This window comes from Adiantum capillus-veneris, chromosome 19, assembly GCF_014529385.1.
Source record: "Adiantum capillus-veneris isolate H3 chromosome 19, ASM1452938v2, whole genome shotgun sequence".
NCBI lineage: Eukaryota > Viridiplantae > Streptophyta > Polypodiopsida > Polypodiales > Pteridaceae > Adiantum > Adiantum capillus-veneris.
The window spans coordinates 107,480,864-107,498,178 of record NC_140949.1 but is presented as its reverse complement, the minus strand read 5'-3'; the positions used below and the strand labels follow the sequence as shown (position 1 = coordinate 107,498,178).

General features: G+C 43.8%; 1 protein-coding gene and 1 pseudogene across 4 annotated transcripts in view; one reads left to right on the top strand and one right to left on the bottom strand.

The window, feature by feature from the left end:
• The window catches only part of LOC147434619 (pentatricopeptide repeat-containing protein At3g03580-like), a 78,952-nt gene extending 71,946 nt beyond the window's left edge, over positions 1–7,006 (bottom strand). Inside the window, exons 1-3 of one of the 4 annotated variants that reach the window (XM_086491073.1) lie at positions 6,897–7,006; positions 6,207–6,271; positions 5,574–5,843 (exon numbers count right to left, since the gene is read on the bottom strand). In XM_086491073.1, coding sequence (XP_086347199.1) covers positions 5,574–5,843; positions 6,207–6,271; positions 6,897–6,921 — 360 coding nt within the window. In that variant the 5' untranslated portion in view covers positions 6,922–7,006. Of the gene's footprint in view, positions 1–5,573; positions 5,844–6,206; positions 6,272–6,704; positions 6,853–6,896 lie in introns of those variants that run through there. The other 3 variants (XM_086491075.1, XM_086491076.1, XM_086491078.1) reach the window with 3 other exon arrangements.
• A 206-nt stretch (positions 7,007–7,212) lies between these two features.
• Positions 7,213–8,117, top strand: LOC147434618 (uncharacterized; annotated as a pseudogene).
• The last annotated feature ends 9,198 nt before the right edge of the window (positions 8,118–17,315 follow it).

Genomic DNA, 17,315 nt, shown 5'->3' with positions numbered 1-17,315 from the left:
CAATTGCAAAAGAAGATTGACGGCCCAAGTAACCAAGGTAGTCAGTCCCCTTGTTGCGCTTCTTCAATTGCTTCTTCGATGGCTTCTTCGTGTTTAGAAGCTGATTGATTCAAATCTTGACAACATCATGGAGTTCTTCTTCAATGAACATCCTCGGAGTAGGAGGTTTCTTGATTTCCGGTTTGTTGGTGTCTCAATGGCTCTCTGCCAATGAGTATGCACTTAATCATCGGGTGCTGGGTCAAAAAATTTGCATGTTGGGGATCCTTGGCAAACTGAAGCATTTGTTTTGCGCACTCGTCAGCCTGTTGTTGAGTTGCGTCTCCATGAGATCATACTACGTGTACTCGTGGACAAGCTATAGCATGACCACAGTTCAGTTCAATCAAGTCAGTCTAGCATAGGAAGTGATCTGGCACTTTTGTGAGTCTGTTTGCAGACCGTGCATGTCCAGGCACTTGGAGTAGATGCATATCCTTTGGTTGCACACAGCATGATCATCAAATTCCCATCAGGAGCATTTTTACGGTGCATAGACCTATTTTCCCTATTCTAGCCAATTTTCACTTATTATTTTTAAGTGACTTTTGTTAGAAACTGGGTAGGGCAATTTGACTAGCCAAGTACATAAGAAAACCCTAGCGCTAGCAATTCTGGCAGAAGAGGTAGCACGAGCACCTTTGCTCAATAGGCACCTTCTCAACAAAACCCCCAAGATCAACCTAGCGTTTTTGCCAAGCAAAGACCTAGCATTTTCATCCACAGCAGAAGCCAGCGTTTTTGCATTTGCACGACAAACCGGCAGTAACAGAAGACAGATCAGCATAGCGTTAGCAGTTTGCATCAGTAGATCAGCCCTAGGTTAGCAGATTTCCTCAGTAGGATCCCAATTTCAGCCTAGCGTTTCTGCATCAGCCAGAGACCTAGTATTTTTGCAGATCTTTGCGACAGAACCACAAGAGGAACCAGCGTTTTCAGTTTGTAGCAATCAAACATCGCTGAACAACCCCCGAACCTCGCAGATCTCACCTTCCCGCAGCAAATCCTCGCCGCACGGTCAGATACAGCGAAGTTTGCAGATTCAGCCTGGAAAACGCAGATTTCAGCATCTGCGTTTTCAGCGCATCGTCGTCGCATCGTTGCCATCGACATCGTCACCGACATAGAGTTAGAATTCAGCACATAAAGATTTGTAGATTTCAGCCATTGACGTTTCAGATTTCAGCCCGTCTCCTCATCGTCGACATCGTCGGCAAGTCCATTGCATTGTAGAGATTTGTGCAATCAATAGTAGACCGCTCTCGCCATAGAGAGTGGGGCCTTCGGAGGAGGGTTTGACAACATTTTGGTGTCGTATTCTTCTCTCTCTATCTCTCAGTCTCAGCCATAGTTACCCGGAACGCGGAACGGGAACGGTGACGGGATCCCCGCGGAACGGGGGAACGGCTAGGGGTCCGGAACGGGAATGGCGCGGAACGGGAGGTATAAAAAACACCCAAATAGTGCATTTTTGAGCTCCTTGTGTTTAAATACAAGGAGTTTTAGAGTTCTTTGACTCTAATACTCACAAAAAACTCCTTTTGAAGACCATTCAACCTTGCTATGACTAGATGATGATGATGATGATGATGATGATGAGAGAGAGAGAGAGAGAGAGAGAGCTTGAAGGCTTGAAGCCTTGAGCCTTGAGAGAGTGAGTCTTGAGAGGGAGAGATCTTGAGAGTGTGAGAGGGAGAGAGCTTGAGCCTTGAGGATTAGCTTGTGGAGAGAAAGGGGGAGGGGGGTGCATTTTATGAGTCCTTTGAGGCCTTGCACACTTCAAAAAGAAGTCCAAACATTGATTTCAATTTTTTCAATTTTTGCCAAATTTGTTTGTAGCTGTTGGTTGTTCCAGGGGCATTTTGGAACGTTCCGGGGGCATTCCGGAACGTTCCGGAACGGCTGTTCCGGTTTGCATTGGCCACCCGGAATGTCAGACGTTCCGGGACGTTTCGGAACATTCGGGAAGGAAATTGCCCCCCGGAACGTCGGAACGGGGGCTAGGGGGCGTTCTCCGGTAACTCTGGTCTCAGCACCTTCATTCACAATGTTTATCCACTTTGTTTGTGATCACTTGCACTCTCTCACTAAAGGAATGGAAGGCTCTCCCTTCCATAAGTAAAAAAAACCTTGAGCACAGTTCGGAGCACCCATCTTGAGCAAAGTTCAACATTCACTTCTGCTGCACCTTACACTGCGAGGGCCGAGGTGGCCCGTACTCTTTCTCCGCTAATCCGCTTGAATTTCTCGTATTGCCTCCTGCTTCAGACGTGGTAGATGGGAATCGTCTAATTCTTTACAGAATCCATAAGTGCCGCGAGAAGAAGGATCGGAGCTCCCGGTAGAAGAGAATTGGGTCGTGCTCTGATACCACTGTAACAAACTGGGGCACCCCAAGTCTAAATGTTGTCGCAACACGAGAGATTCATTGAACACAATTCACAAGTTAATTGAGTCAACACGGCCCAGCGTACTTCTGTGCCAAGAGAGATTGGCCCCAAAGACTGGCACCCCTTTCAGTATTTCCTTTTGTATTAATCTTTGAGCAAAGTACAACTCCCGCGGGGTCCTCAGCTCTCAAACTCTGCGTCCACATGCTCCAAGAAGTGAGACCCTTTGGCTTCTTTTATTCTTACAAAGGGTTGCCAAAAGCAGAGCCCCCAAAAGCAATAAACTCAAAAACATTGAGTCCTAAAAACAGCTGGCGCTAGAATCTGCCAAAAGCAACCAGCGTGATTTTTGGGAATCCGTATGCCAGGCGATGTCAACATGTCAACGCAAAAAGCGAAAATCCGTACGATGTGCCACGTCAACTTGTCAGCATGATTTTCGAGAATCCGTACAACGTGCCATGTCAGCCTGTCCATACGTTGTGCCACGTGAGCAACTGTATTGTTCGAATGTTCGTACAGTTTGGGGGTGGTCATGCCACGTCATCAATTTATGACACCCCATTTCCTCGGGTGTAATTCCAAGTCAAGCCACCAATTCGGTTGAAATGAAGTTGGCCTTGGCTTCTCCATCAAAGAAGATAAGGGCTTCCTGGTCTGGCACTTTGCCCCATGCTTTGCAAAGTTCAGTACCTTCGTTCAACTAGTCAGGGTTGGCAGTCCCCAGAAAATCTGGTACCATTCTTGCTTTCGTCTTTCCTTTTCTTCCACGCTCGGGTGCTGCTCTGTAACTCTCTGGCTTATCTTCTAGTGGCCCTCTGGTTCATCTTCTTTTCAAGAGTTCTGTCCAGCTAACAGGTTCCGTCTTTTTTTTCTTGTTTCTTTGCACTCGTTTGTTCTTTCAACTGCCATCTCGAGTAAATCTCGTCGGTCAGGTAATTCTTCAGGTATTTCGCAAATCTCGGTCTTTGAAGTACTTGATCAATATTTTCACACGTGTATCAACTTGCAGTTGACGTTTGTACTCCGCTCTTACAAACTTTTTCGCCAAGAATTTGTCCACATCTTCATTCTTTTCTTCCGTTCCCACGCCGGATTTCTATTTTTCTTTGCTTGCCCACCGAGAGGTGTTATCTTTGTCAGATTCTCCACAAAAACCCATGTGTAATCTCGGGTTCTTTATGGCTTATGCCATGTAAGACAGAGTGATGAAGACGGGAGCGCGCCCGATGCGCGATGAAGTAAGGGTTGAAGTGGCTAATAAGTCCGGGGTTGGGACATGAAGATACTTCAAATAAAACTTGCGTGTGTTGCAAAAAGGATCGGATCCTCCATAGAAGAAGAATCTTTCTAAGCTTTGATACCATTGTAAGAGGCTTGGACACTCCAAGCGAGAAATCGATAGCAACACACGAACAGAAACTTCAAAATCACTGAACTTTAATAAAGAGAGAGAGAGAGAGAATCGACACGACCGGACGTAGTTAGTTCAAAAGCACTTTCACCCAAAGCTAGCGTTGGAGAGTCCTTGCCACATAACATGTCAGCGCATTTTACGAATATCCCTTTCAGCGTTCAAGCTTCTGTCTTTTAGGGTTTCGGGCCCCACGACTGATGCTTCATAAGTTCTTCAATATAGTCCGTTCAGTTTCTCTTGTCCACTTGGCCATTTCTCTGCCAGATGGTCATGCCATGTCGTCACTTTGTGACAACGATTCGACGGTGCGAGCAGTCACCCTTCTTGGACAATTATTTGCTATTCAGTTTCCACGCGGAAGTTCCATGCAATCATTTCTTATGAAAGCTAAAGTTATTCATGATCAACTATCAGCTATAGAAAGTGCACTGACCAGTACTCAGTTAGCTGCTTTGGTTCTCACGAGGTTGCCTAAGGCGTATGAAACGGTGTCTAGGACACGTCGACTACAAATCATGAAGGAAAAGCTGGAATTGATGATCTCGTCTCTTTTCTCATTGAGGAGAAAGTCATGTTGATAACTCAAGGCAAAATTCATATTTCTGACAAAGGTGTGGAAGCCCTTGCTACTTCAAATTCCAAAAAGAAGACCAAGAACCGTTATTACCACTCTAGAGAGCCTGGTCATTCATTTAAAGATTGCAGATCCAAAGGCAAAGACAGAGGTTCTACAAAGAACACAGGCAAATGAGAAAAAAAATGACAGTGATTCAGGGAAGGAAAGTAAGGAATCTGCTAGTGTAGGGGAGACTACACTGGCAAGGACTCTTGCCTTCTAGTCACATGAAGACCCTTGCCGCCACTAGCTTCAACAAGAGAGGCTTGTGAGTAGCAGAGAGGGGCAAGTAGAACTCCCTATAAATAATTTGAATCCTTGTGTTGGAGTTCAAGTTATCTATGCTTGAACCCGTGGGTCGGAGTTCAAGGCACATGCATCTGGCAGGAAACCAATCAGATGTATCTTAAACGCATGGATGAGTGCACCAATCCATTGTTGTTGGTCGGATTATGGACAAGATGTGTTCCAAAGTTCACTATCTTGGAGTATTTCAGAAGTGATGTGTTTATAGTTCACAAATGGGGATTCCTAGACGTAGTGTGGTGTGCAGTTCAATTTTCTAAAAGGCAACCGATGCTCAAGGTGGCATTCTTCTAAGGTACAAAGTTGAGGTAGCAAATCCAAAGTGTATCCAGCATGACCGCTGTTGTTGGGGTGTCCATGGTGGCTTCTTCATTGACTTGGTTATGTCCACTATGAGCAGCAGAGAGTGTGTTAAAGTTATGGCATCTCAAGTGAAGTGCCCAATGTGATCCCATTGTTTATTTTGGCTTTTAGGTAATTATTTTACTTATTTGTCAAAGTTTTGGGTGGATGGGTAAATATGTAACGCATTGCCTCCATTGTACATTGTATCAGTATTCATTGCCAAGGTTGATTGGTTCACGACACTGACTCTCTCTCTCTCTCTCTCTCTCTCTCTCTCTCTCTCTCTCTCTCTCTCTCTCTCTCTCTCTCTCTCTCACACACACACACACACACACAACCAACCTTCATAAGGTCAGAACAAGAATAAGAGGGGATAAAACACTAGCATTTGTCAAGTAAGAGCAAAAATACTAAAAGCACTAAAGATCTAAACACGTGCATGCACACCACGAATGCACACCTGAAATGTAGGTGTGACTCCAACGACAGCGGGAGCAGGAGCGGGAGCTGTAACTGTAACTGCAACTGCATTAGGAGGTAGCAAGGGCTGAGGTGGTCCTGGCGAAGGCCTTTGCTGTTGGCTGAAGTTTACTGATGGAGGCAAAGATTGACTCGGCCTTTGTGCAAACTGCAGATAGTGGTTACCCATTCCTGGCATCATTCCTGGAGGTGGCCCAACTCCAGGAAGAAATTGTTGACTGCTCGATTGAAGAAAGGGTTGCTGCCCAAACTGCATTGACCAAGAGACGACATAAGCATTTCTGAACGCAAAGTGCACAAAATTTGTAAAGACGCAAACCATTTTTTTTACAGAGGGCTATGAAAAGATTCACATGATTTGCAGGGGGTTTCACATTTTTCGTGATACAGTTGAGCTTAAAGGAGGGCCTTAATAGTTGTTTAAAGTGGTATCGAGGTTCACTTCTTAACTAGAAATTAAAAGGGTGTCGATTGAAGTTAGAGAAGGATGTACATCTGCTACTGACAAAAAAACCAATAAGCTTGTGGACGCTTGAATGGCACTGCCCACTGTTGACTACTCAGAAAAAATAATATTTCAATATACAATTCTGTCAAATTATCTACCACTCACCCCTGGAGCACTAGGAGGAGCATTATTTGTTGCCAAATGAACCCCATTGCTGGAAGCATTGGACCCTACACATCATAAAATCAACCCCAATTCTGGTTATCGTCATTAGACATTTTACACACATCATCTGAGCAGGGGATCTAGGTAAGCCAATAGTCATACAGTTGAGGTATGATGTTCCAAACAAAGAACACAAGAAGATTTAGAATTTTTCTCATGTAGGAAAACGGAGTCTTTCTCAATGTTTTTCATACAATGCATAACATCATGAGCTTCTGCTCAAGAGGCACCGCATACCGATTGGGGGCAGGGGACTACCGGCCCCCCCACCGGGCCGGCAGTCCCCTGCCCCCAATCGTACGTAGCTAGGTATGGGACGCCTGCCTCGCAGAAGCTCATGATGTTGAGGTAAGTCACAATGTGGGAAATATTGTGAGAATTTGTCCAAAACTTCTTGTGGAAATGGAATAGAACATAAGCATAGCAAAAAGCATTAACTTGTGCACATGTGCATAGCATTTTTTGCAGCTTAGAACCGGCATGCGCAAGTCAATCTGGGTGCTGTGAATGTTCCACGAGTCCTCTCTGTTGTTTTTGAAACTCTCGACACTCTCTTGGGACTTGTTCGCATTGACCACTGCACTCTCAGACACACAGCAAGGTAAAAACTAACACTTGTGTATGTCAAACCTGACATCCAGGAAGGAAGAGTCATTCCTCGGCCACGTCCGGCACCGGAGTCTGGAGGTCGTCGAAGAACTATCTAAGTTCGGAAGGTTTTATCAAGAGGAGTAATTTAATCTCCTGCCCCAAATGCCCGTTTTTGCTAATGAAAAACCTTTTATTTTTATTTAAATTATTGGCCTGCCCAAAGGGCAAAGGCTATAGAGATCACTTCTTTTTTTGCTAACTAAAATAGAAAAAAAAATCGGGTTGTATTTTTAAGAATTTTTTGATAGATCAAAAATGTTGATTGGTTGAAATAAGATAGTGGACACTCATTTAGATGACTAGTGTGTAAATCTAATGATGGATTTGTTTATTCACTCTCTAGTTTGGTAGTGGGGCACTTTTGAGGCACGTGCGCTCTAGCCTCTCTCTCTCTCTCTCTCTCTCTCTCTCTCTCTCTCTCTCTCTCTCTCTCTCTAACTTTTGCTTGTTCTCTTCCTAAGGCCCATGTCAGACAGGACATCTCTCTAGCTTAGCTGGACAAATCAGAGTAGTTGCCTTCGTTTTTTGTTGTCACCACACACATCTGCCCGCCTACGCACTTCTGCCTCTCTATGGCATGCTTGGTCATGACCATTTCGAGCTCTAGGATGGGAGGCCTGACCCCCTCGCCCAAATCTCATCCTGCGCTGCTGTTCAGCCACACAACCTGCGTAGAGGGCTTGGCCGTCCGCGCAATAGACGAGTAGTGCCTTGCGCAGCTCCTACAGCACCAGAATGGTTTTCGGCGTCCTCTCTCTCTCTCTCTCTCTCTCTCTCTCTGTGTGTGTGTGTGTGTGTGTGTGTGTGTGTGTGTGTGTGTGTGTGTTATTTTTTCGAGATGTTCTATGCAGTCTCTACCCGACACTACAGTGGTTGCCAAGGCTAGTTGGGCATCTCTATGCCTTTCTTGTAGAACACCTCACTCATTGGCTGCCTCCCTACCAGCATGCACAATAGCACCACACCATAGCTGTAAATGTCGCCCTTCACTGAATTGTGAGCCAGTTTTGCGCACTCTGCAAACAGGACATGATGTGCCATCACAACCATGTCATTCTGTGGCTTCCAATCCTCCTTGTTGAGGCCATGGATAGGAGGATGGACTTGCATGAAACAATCATTGATGTACTGAACAGAGAGGTTTCCCTAACATCTCTATGTTGTAGTTCATTCAGGTTCGGAGCTCTCAAGGCGTGTTGATGTTCAGAGGTGAGGCAGTGGGCTGTCTCGAGGTTAAGGAAGTGTCAAAATTGTTTTCAGAGCTCAACATGCAAAGGGATCAGAACTCGAGGGTCCACGGATAGGTCACCACTCACATGGACATGAAAGTTGTCGACCTTGAGAGGAAATTGGTGGCGTATGCACATTTTCCTGGCGCAAGTTTTTCTGTGTGAGTTTTTGTAGAGTCTCCTTATATTGAGCTTTTATGTGCTCTGCTCTACAGGTGGGGGAAATGAAGAAGCTAGTGGAGGAAGGAAAGGTGAAATATATAGGGCTATATGAGGCTTTGTCATCGACCATACAACGGGTCGATGCAATTCACCCCGTTAGTGCAGTCCAGCTAGAGTGTTCTTTGTGGTCACGTGATGTGGAGAACAACATCATACCCACGTGCAAGTGGTTTCATCTTCTCTCCACGCTTGTTGCTAATCTTTTTGCAAGATGATGATGTATTTGTCCAATAGGTAAATATACAAGACCAGATCTTCTTCATGTGGTGATGTAGCATTCTAATGGTTTTCTGTTGTGTCTATCGCAGGCTGCGGTGAATATGGTAGGGTTTTGGGCAGATCCAAGCAAGAAGGTGGGGTGGAAGAGCTGAAGCTAGCAAAGAAGGTGCTAAGGGGGATTGGAGACAATGTGGAGTCGGGGCAAGTGGGTTGGGCGGCGGTGAACAGCTTCAGTGGCATAGCGAGGAGGGATTCGAGAGTTCTGGCGGAGACGAGGATGAGCAGCGGTGTGCCATTGCTGGAAAGGCTAGCAGAGCATGTGGATGAGAAGAGCTCAGGGTCACTAATGTATGTGAGGATGGTAGTCCTACACCATCAGTATAGTCTGAAGAAAGGGGAGGAAATGCCACTGCTAAAGGACGGGGGGGAAGCTGGTGGGAAACCTGAGGCAGCTTGCAGGACGACGAGACTGGAGAGGGCATGCTTGTGTGCATGATACCTCTTGTATTTGTTGGGTCATTTGAATGAGTCTTGCTATGATGTCGTGGCTTCTATCTGGCCCAGCCTGGATGCATACCGGTTTCAAATGGCACTGGAGCTTTTCGTCTTCATTCAAAGGCAGTGCCAATATATTCATGAGCCACCCTCTTGCAAGCAGAGTAGCCCTTATTGATATCTACAGTCAAGCCTAAAGCCTATTTGCGTCTCTTTGGCAATGAAGATACACAAAATTGCATTTCACTTGGAGAGTCGGCCTCTCTTTGGGCACATGTAGCAAGTCATTTGGATGGCAGAATTGTTAATGTGTGTAGGAACACCCTCATATACAGATGGTTTTAGCCTTGCCTTGATGGTTTTCGGCATTTACAGAGTGGGCTCTTTGACGCAATCTCAGGTGGTCTATTTGGTTTTGGCCTTCTTGTGAGCGCATGGTGATGGCAGTGCCTTGTTAAGTTTTGTAAATTCTCTGCCTAGAACCATTGATGCTCATTATCAATTGTTAGGAGACATTTTATCCCTACAGGTATCCATTGGTATATGTGGAATTGGACTCTTGGATGTAAAACTTTCCCCTTCTCAAAGGAGAGTATGTAAAATATGAGGCATTACGGAAATAAATTTGTGCAGGTTAGAGTCCAAGGATGTTCTGGGTGCTTTTGATTTTAATTGCTGGGGTGGTCGAGGATGCCCTTTTGCTGTCGTGCGATTGTATGTAGCTTTCTGTACTGTGTCATGGTAATGAGCGATCTTCTTAACGATAGCAATTGGGTTACAATTGTGGTCTTGCTGCCCTTTTCAGATTTTGCATGTTTGTATTGAATGGCTTGTTCTCCACTAAGAGGGTTGTAGTAATGTTACCTGTTATGTGCATGCTAGCTGCATGAGCCGGCGGACTAAAGCAAAATCAACAGATTTTGGTATGTTATTTCTTTGTATATAGCTTATATGTACTCTTTGGTTCCATTTGTACATATATAGATGTGGTTACTCACGGTAGGAAATTGACTCTATGGCTACCAACAGGCTTGTCACCAGCTTATTTCTCATATGTGTCATGGTTTCATGTCCCATGTTTCTTCCTACTGGTGTTCTGCATTGTTTCTACGCAGAGTTCTGCCCAGAGTTTATTGTCATGTAAGTCCTAAGTAGTTCTATGCTGAGTTTTACATGGAAGCTTTCGTGTTTGATTTTTATGAGCACGAAGGGTTGGAACCACTTAAGATAGCCTTAGCACATGAAAAAAAAGGTCGGCAAGCAGAGGAAGCTTCTTTCTTACTGGTTGAACTGGATGAATGTAAAGAGCACATGAGGGCGTTGACCGTTGAATGAGCAAAGATGGTGAGAACAAGATCATTGTGAAATGTCAAGGAGGGAAGCTTCTGGATTGCGAAGATGGAGGGATCCAATGGCCGTTGGTGGAGGCAGGAGTTGGATTCTAACTATTGGACAGCAAGCTGCGGCCTTAGAAGGTGCATAATGTGATTGCACCATTGTGATTTTCCACCTTGTTACAAAGGTATGTAATTTGCATTGATATAGTCAACGTGTGATTTTTTTGTTTAATCTTGTGGGCCATGATGTGTTAAACCTAATTACTTTTTGGTAAACTCTATTCTCTATACAAATTTCTTAGCCACAGGCTCTACTTCACATACACTTCATGTACTTGCTCATGTTTTACCTCATGCACTTCTCATGTATTTTCTTAGTTTTTATCTTGTAGGCAAGCCTTGTGACTTTATCACTTGTTTTTTTATTATTCGTAGTTTCTAATAATTTTGATTGGGTGATAGTGATAGTGCTAATTAATTAACGGAGATAAAATGTCCCTGTTGGAAATAGGCTCCAACAAAGAGGATGATCGGCTGAGTTGCCGTCGCGACAGCTCAGCTGCTCAAGGTGTCCTCGCTGCGTCTTCTTGAAATCATTCGGCGACGGCTTCGAGGCACCGATCTTGTTATAAACCAGCTCAAGCAATTTTAAATGACATAGAGCCAAGGTTGGGACTCGTTAAGCCTCGTCACTATATGGCACGGCTCTGGCTCAGACGGGATCTAGGGCCCAAATTTGGGGGGGCGAGACAGCTTTAATCTCAGTCGTCGGATCATGCATTGAGCTGGGGGTGAACTAGGGGCCGGTGAACTAAGGGTGAACTAGGGGCGCGTAAACTAGGGTGTGATCATGTGCCATGCCAACGTGGACAGCGACGCGCGCTAGCGTGGTGGTAGGGCATTCGTGTGGCAACCGAGATGTCAAAGGTTCGACCCACACCCCATGAGGCGGGTGAACTAGGAGTGAACTCAGAGCGCCATTTTTGCCCTGCCTCGAGTTCACCTTTAGTTCACCTCCTAGTTCACCGAGTCGACGAACGGCTGAGATTGCATTGTGATTTTCGCTTCTCTTTCCCACCCTAGATTCCCCCTGGCTGGAGTCGTGCCATATAGTGACGAGGCTCGTCCAACCCTTTCGTAACTTAGTTGGCAGTCAATCTTTCCTTATTTCGTGCAAAAAAGTAGGGAGTACCAGCTGGAGAAAATCTGAAAATATGTATACTCTAAAAAAATGCTCTCCCCTGATTGGCAGGTGAGCGCACAGGTCCAAGGTGAGGTAGGGTGAGATGAGTGAACACGCTTGATTCAAGGCATGTGGGGATGAGGGATGAGGAAGAGCGAGGCTGAGTCTGTTGCATGCGGGGATGAGGGATGAGCAAAGAGCGAGGCCTAATCTGCTCAGAGAGTTGATGCGCCTGCCTGCAGGTTGACTGGGTTTTTTAATAAAAAATAAGAGCATGCAACGAGACGTCAAGAACTCTCAAACGTGCTAGTTTACGATAGACGTTTCGAGTCGCTGACCAAGGTTCGAAATACGCAAATTTTGTTGATCCAATATCCTATAAACCATGACATAGGCTAAATACAAGGGATTCGTGGGAATCTTGGTAATAATTGAATAAGTGAACCAGCTGCCAGTAGGAGGTACCCAATCTCAAGAAGTTTGGGAGTGTGATAAGTGTTAAAGTATCTCATTAGATTTTTTTTGGCACTAATGTCCGCTTTTTTCAATCATGTCATTGAAGTTTAGTGAGAGAGAGAGAGAGAGAGAGAGAGAAAGAGGGGGCCAATGGGTGGAAACACTGGTAGATACGAGTTGACGATGTGCAAGAGCTTCTTTTTAGGTGGGAATGTGTTGGCCATAGCGGCGAGATCCCCCACAAGTAGGTTTCCTTAGTTGATGCTATGATGGACTCTCTTCATTCTCGATCAGGCACCCCCATTGACAAGACATCGAGGTCAAGGAAAAATGAATCTTCTTGAAGGTGTGCATGTTAATTGAGACGATGATTGCAATGCTATGTGCCATGAGGATCAAGGATCCTAATCGCTTGCAATGGCATGGTGCATGAGAGAGATGTTGGAGAAAGAGAGAGACCCTATCATTAAAGGTGGTGAGACGTTTTACTATGGGGAGTCGTAAATAGTATCATTTCTCATAATTTAATGTAGAATAGCATTTGGAATTCTAGACGTGACTATGTAACAAGGTTTCCTTAGTCGATGCCGCGACGGGCTCTCTTCATTCTCGATCAAGCACCCCCATTGACAAGACATCGAGGTCAAGGAAAAATGAGTCTTCTTGAAGCTGTGCATGTTAATTGAGACGATGACTGCAACGTTATGTGCCATGAGGATCAAGGATCCTAATTGCTTGCAATGGCATGGTGCATGAGAGAGATGTTGGAGAAAGAGAGCGACCCTATCATTAAAGGTGGTAAGAAGTTTTACTATGGGGAGTTGTAAATAGTATCATTTCTCATAATCTAATATAGAATAATGTTCAAAATTCTAGATGTGACTATGTAACATGGGCCTCGTGATTTTATCGCTTGTTTTTTTTTTTGCAAGAGGACACTTTGTTCAAATCACACAATGTTATGGTGCACCCTGTTGACTTGTATCGTGCTAAACCAATCATGCTCAAACGTTTAACATTCTTTGAATTCCAGAAGAAGCATATTGTTCAAAAGCCCTCTCGATTGAAAAAACAAGGTCCACAATATTGTCGTGCATCAAAAAAGGCTCATCGGATTTATGGAATATCACCCGAAGATGTTCCAAGCCTTTATGAAACACACATAGGAAACAACATCAGAGGCAATATTCTTGAATGGAATCTACTTGAAACAATTCAATGCATCATAAGGAGAATCATGTTCTGCATATTGAACAATAAGTACATTCCATGTCACAACATCTTGAACTAACAACTTCATGAAAGCCATTAAAGAAATAAGCTTGTTATGCATGCACATTCATGAGTGCATTTTATGTGAGAACATTCTAGATTGAAAGGCGATGAAATGCAACAGTTGCATCAACTAAAGAGCCAGTTCTAAAATGTCTATCAATCGAATTGCTATTAACAAATATGTTACTTTCAAATCCATTTTGTATTGTTGTAGAGTGAAACATTTTGGCCTAGATGTAGAGCCTTCATAGACACGCAAGATTGCAACAAGCCAACATAATCATGGCTATACCATGCATGCTATCTTTCTACAATTTTTAGTAGATTACAAGAGTATTTCCTAGCTACTCGCTTCACAAGCCTTGATGTAAGAGAGTTACATGAAAAGATACTATGATGATCCATCCATGAACCACAACCCTACAAGGAAACATTCCCAAGGCATATGCATGCCATCAACAATGAGACATTATGAGCTCCAACATGTTTATGAATGCCAATGCAATTCCAACAGATTTGTAGATGGATCTCTTTTATCACCTTTAATTATGGGCCCTCACTAGATGTTTTTTCATAAAAACTAATATCTAATACTCCCAAATGATTTTCTCATGTTAAATTGGTCATTTAATATCGGGAAGTACCAGGAGAGTAAAATCTAGAATATTGGTAAGGCTGCAAACTGATCTCTATCAGTAAGGAGGGAAAATAGGGATCAAAAAAGAAGGAGTACGAGTGGAAGTGCGACGCGAGAGAGAGTGCGAGAAGAAGAGCACGACGATATGGTGAACTCGCTCTACTGTAATGTGTAGAGCATAGTGAGTTCTTATTAGGTTTTAACAAAAGAATATGTGTACATACCTGGCGGCCCGCCCACTTACCTGGGCGACCACATTGGGCTTTATACCCCAACAACCTCCCACTTAAAGTCCAATGTGGTACTTTAAGTGTGAGAGAAGCTACTATACAAGCTAATATACAAAAGATGTAGAGAAGTGATGTACTACCCTACACCTAACTGCTTGCGAAAATGTGCAAAGCTCTTTGAGGGAAGTCCTTTTGTAAGTAGATCAGCAAGATTTTCTGTGGTGTGAACTTTGACAAGCTGAAGTTGCTTATCCTCGAGCATTTCCTTGATGAAATGATACTTCACATCCACATGCTTTGTCTTTGAGTGATAAATTGGATTGCGAGCCAATTGTATAGCACTTTGACTATCACAATATAACACAGGCATCTCTTCTTTGATTCCCAAATATGTTACTAGTCGATTAAGCCAAATTGATTCTTTGCATGCCTCTGATGCTGCAACATATTCAGCCTCTGTAGTAGACTGAGTAACACAATCTTGTAATCTAGAACGCCATGATACTGCTCCACCAGCCAATGTAAAGACATACCCTGATGTAGACCTTCGGTTGTCTAAGTCACCTGCATAATCTGAGTCTGTAAAACCCTTTACACTTAGCTCCTGACTCCCATAGCATATACGCATACTCTTTGTAGCTTTCAGGTATCTCAATATTCCTTTCACTGCCTCCCAATGTTTCTTGCCTGGGTTTGACATGTATCGACTTACTACTCCCACTGCAAATGCAATGTCTAGGCGAGTAGCAATCATTGCATACATCAAACTACCCACTGCAGACGCATATGGAATCTTATCCATTTCAGCCTGTTCTTCCTCAGACACAGGACAATCTTGTTTGCTAAGTTTCACATATGGTGGCAATGGAACACTCAATGCCTTTCCCTTCTCCATATTGAAACGTTGCAAAACCTTGTCAATATACTCTGTTTGAGATAACCAAATCAACTTCTTTGATCTGTCTCTCTCAATGCGCATACCAAGTATATGACTTGCTTCACCCATGTCTTTCATGTCAAACGATTTTGCCATCTTTGACTTCAAAGATGAAATTTCTTCCAAGTGCTTGCCAACAATCAACATGTCATCCACATACAAAATAAGGATCAGCCAACTACCATCCTTAGCCTTCTTTGTATATAGACAGTGATCGAACTCACTACGTTTGTAGCCTTGAGAAAGCATAAACTTGTGGAATTTATGGTACCATGCCCTCGGTGATTGTTTTAAGCCATAAAGACTCTTTAACAACTGGCATACCCAATCTTCCTTGGCTTTCTCAACAAACCCTTCTGGCTGCTGCATGTAAATTTCCACATCTAAATCACCATGCAAGAACGCTGTCTTGACATCCATTTGGTGCAACACCAAATCTAATATGGCAACCAATGCAAGAAAGCATCTCAATGTAGTCATGTTGACCACTAGAGAGAAGACTTCATCAAAGTCAATGCCTTGTTCTTGCTTAAAGCCCTTGGCAACAAGCCTTGCTTTGTACTTTGGCTGACTATCATGAGCGGTGATCTTATACCTGTAAACCCATTTACAAGGTAGAGCCTTTTTGCTCTGTGGTAATTTAACTAGCTTCCATGTCTTGTTTTTATGCAGAGCTGTCATCTCTGACTGCATGGCCAATTGCCAATTCCCGGAGTCCTTCATTTGCACTGCTTCCTTGTAACATGAAGGCTCATTGCAATCAGTCAACATGACATAGTTCATAGATGGAACAAACCTATCAGGAGGTCACGTGACACGTCCAGATCTACGCACAATAGGTGGCTCAGGCTCAGCCACAACCTGTGGTTCCACTCTATCCTGTCCTTGCTCCTCTTGAGCCCTAACATTTTGTCTTGCACATGCATGTCCATCTTCTTGGAAGACAACTCTTCTAATCTCCTCAACCCTCTCTGGTTTAGAATGATATTTGGATTCATTAAAGTGAACATCATTGCTGCGCACAACCTTTTTGGATTCGGGATCCCAAAGTCTGTACCCCATCTCACCAGAATTACCATAGCCTAGAAAGATGCACTTTCTACTCTTTGGCTCAAGTTTGTTCCTAAATTCCTTGGGAACGTGAGTATATGCCTCATAGCCAAAGACTCTGAGATGCTTGTATGAGGGCATTTTGCCTGAACATACCATCTCTGGCACTGAATCCTTCTGCAAAACCTTGCTAGGAGATCTATTTACAAGATGAACAGCTGTTGATACAGCTTCAGCCCAAAACCCATTTGGCAGCTGTGCATTAGACAACATACTTCTGACCTTCTCTTGTATGGTCCTATTCATCCTCTCAGCAACACCATTTTGAGGAGGATTGTAAGGAGCAGTAAGTTCACGTTTTATACCTTTTGACTCACAAAAGTCCTGAAAGGCCTTTGAAACATACTCTCCACCATTGTAAGTGCGTAAGCATTTAAGCTTCTTGCCACTCTAATTCTCCACAAGTGTCACAAACGTTTTGAAAACACTAAACGCTTCATCCTTGTGCTTGAGAAAGTAAACCCATACTTTCCTCAAGTAATCATCTATAAATGTCATAAAGTAAGAAGCTCCCCCTAGAGATAGGTTAGGCATAGGTCCACACAAATCACTATGAACAAGTGCCAACTGTGTATCTCTTCTACTACTTCTATGCTTATGTGGCAGCTGTGTTTGCTTACCATACAAACAATGTTCACAGAATTCAAAATCATTACATGAAAAGCCAGGCAGATAACCAGAACGAGACAAGATTTCCATTCCCTTCTTGGACATATGTCCTAACCGGCTATGCCACAAAGAAACGTTCGGCTGCTCGGTTACATTGATTACATTTTTAGAGACATTTGATAAATAAATCATGTAAAGTCCTCCAGACTTTACTCCATGTGCTACTGTCATAGAACCCTTGGATATCTTCCACATGTTCTGTCCAAAAGTGGTGACGTAGCCAGCATCATCAAGTAAACCTGTGCTGATCAAGCTCTTTGTAATTGCGGGAACATGTCTCACATTCTTCAGCGTGAAAGAAGAGCCATTCTGAAACTTCAATTGTACATCTCCAACACCTAAGATCTCACATGTCTGCCCATTGCCTAGCCGAACATGATCTTTAGTGGTCACATAAGA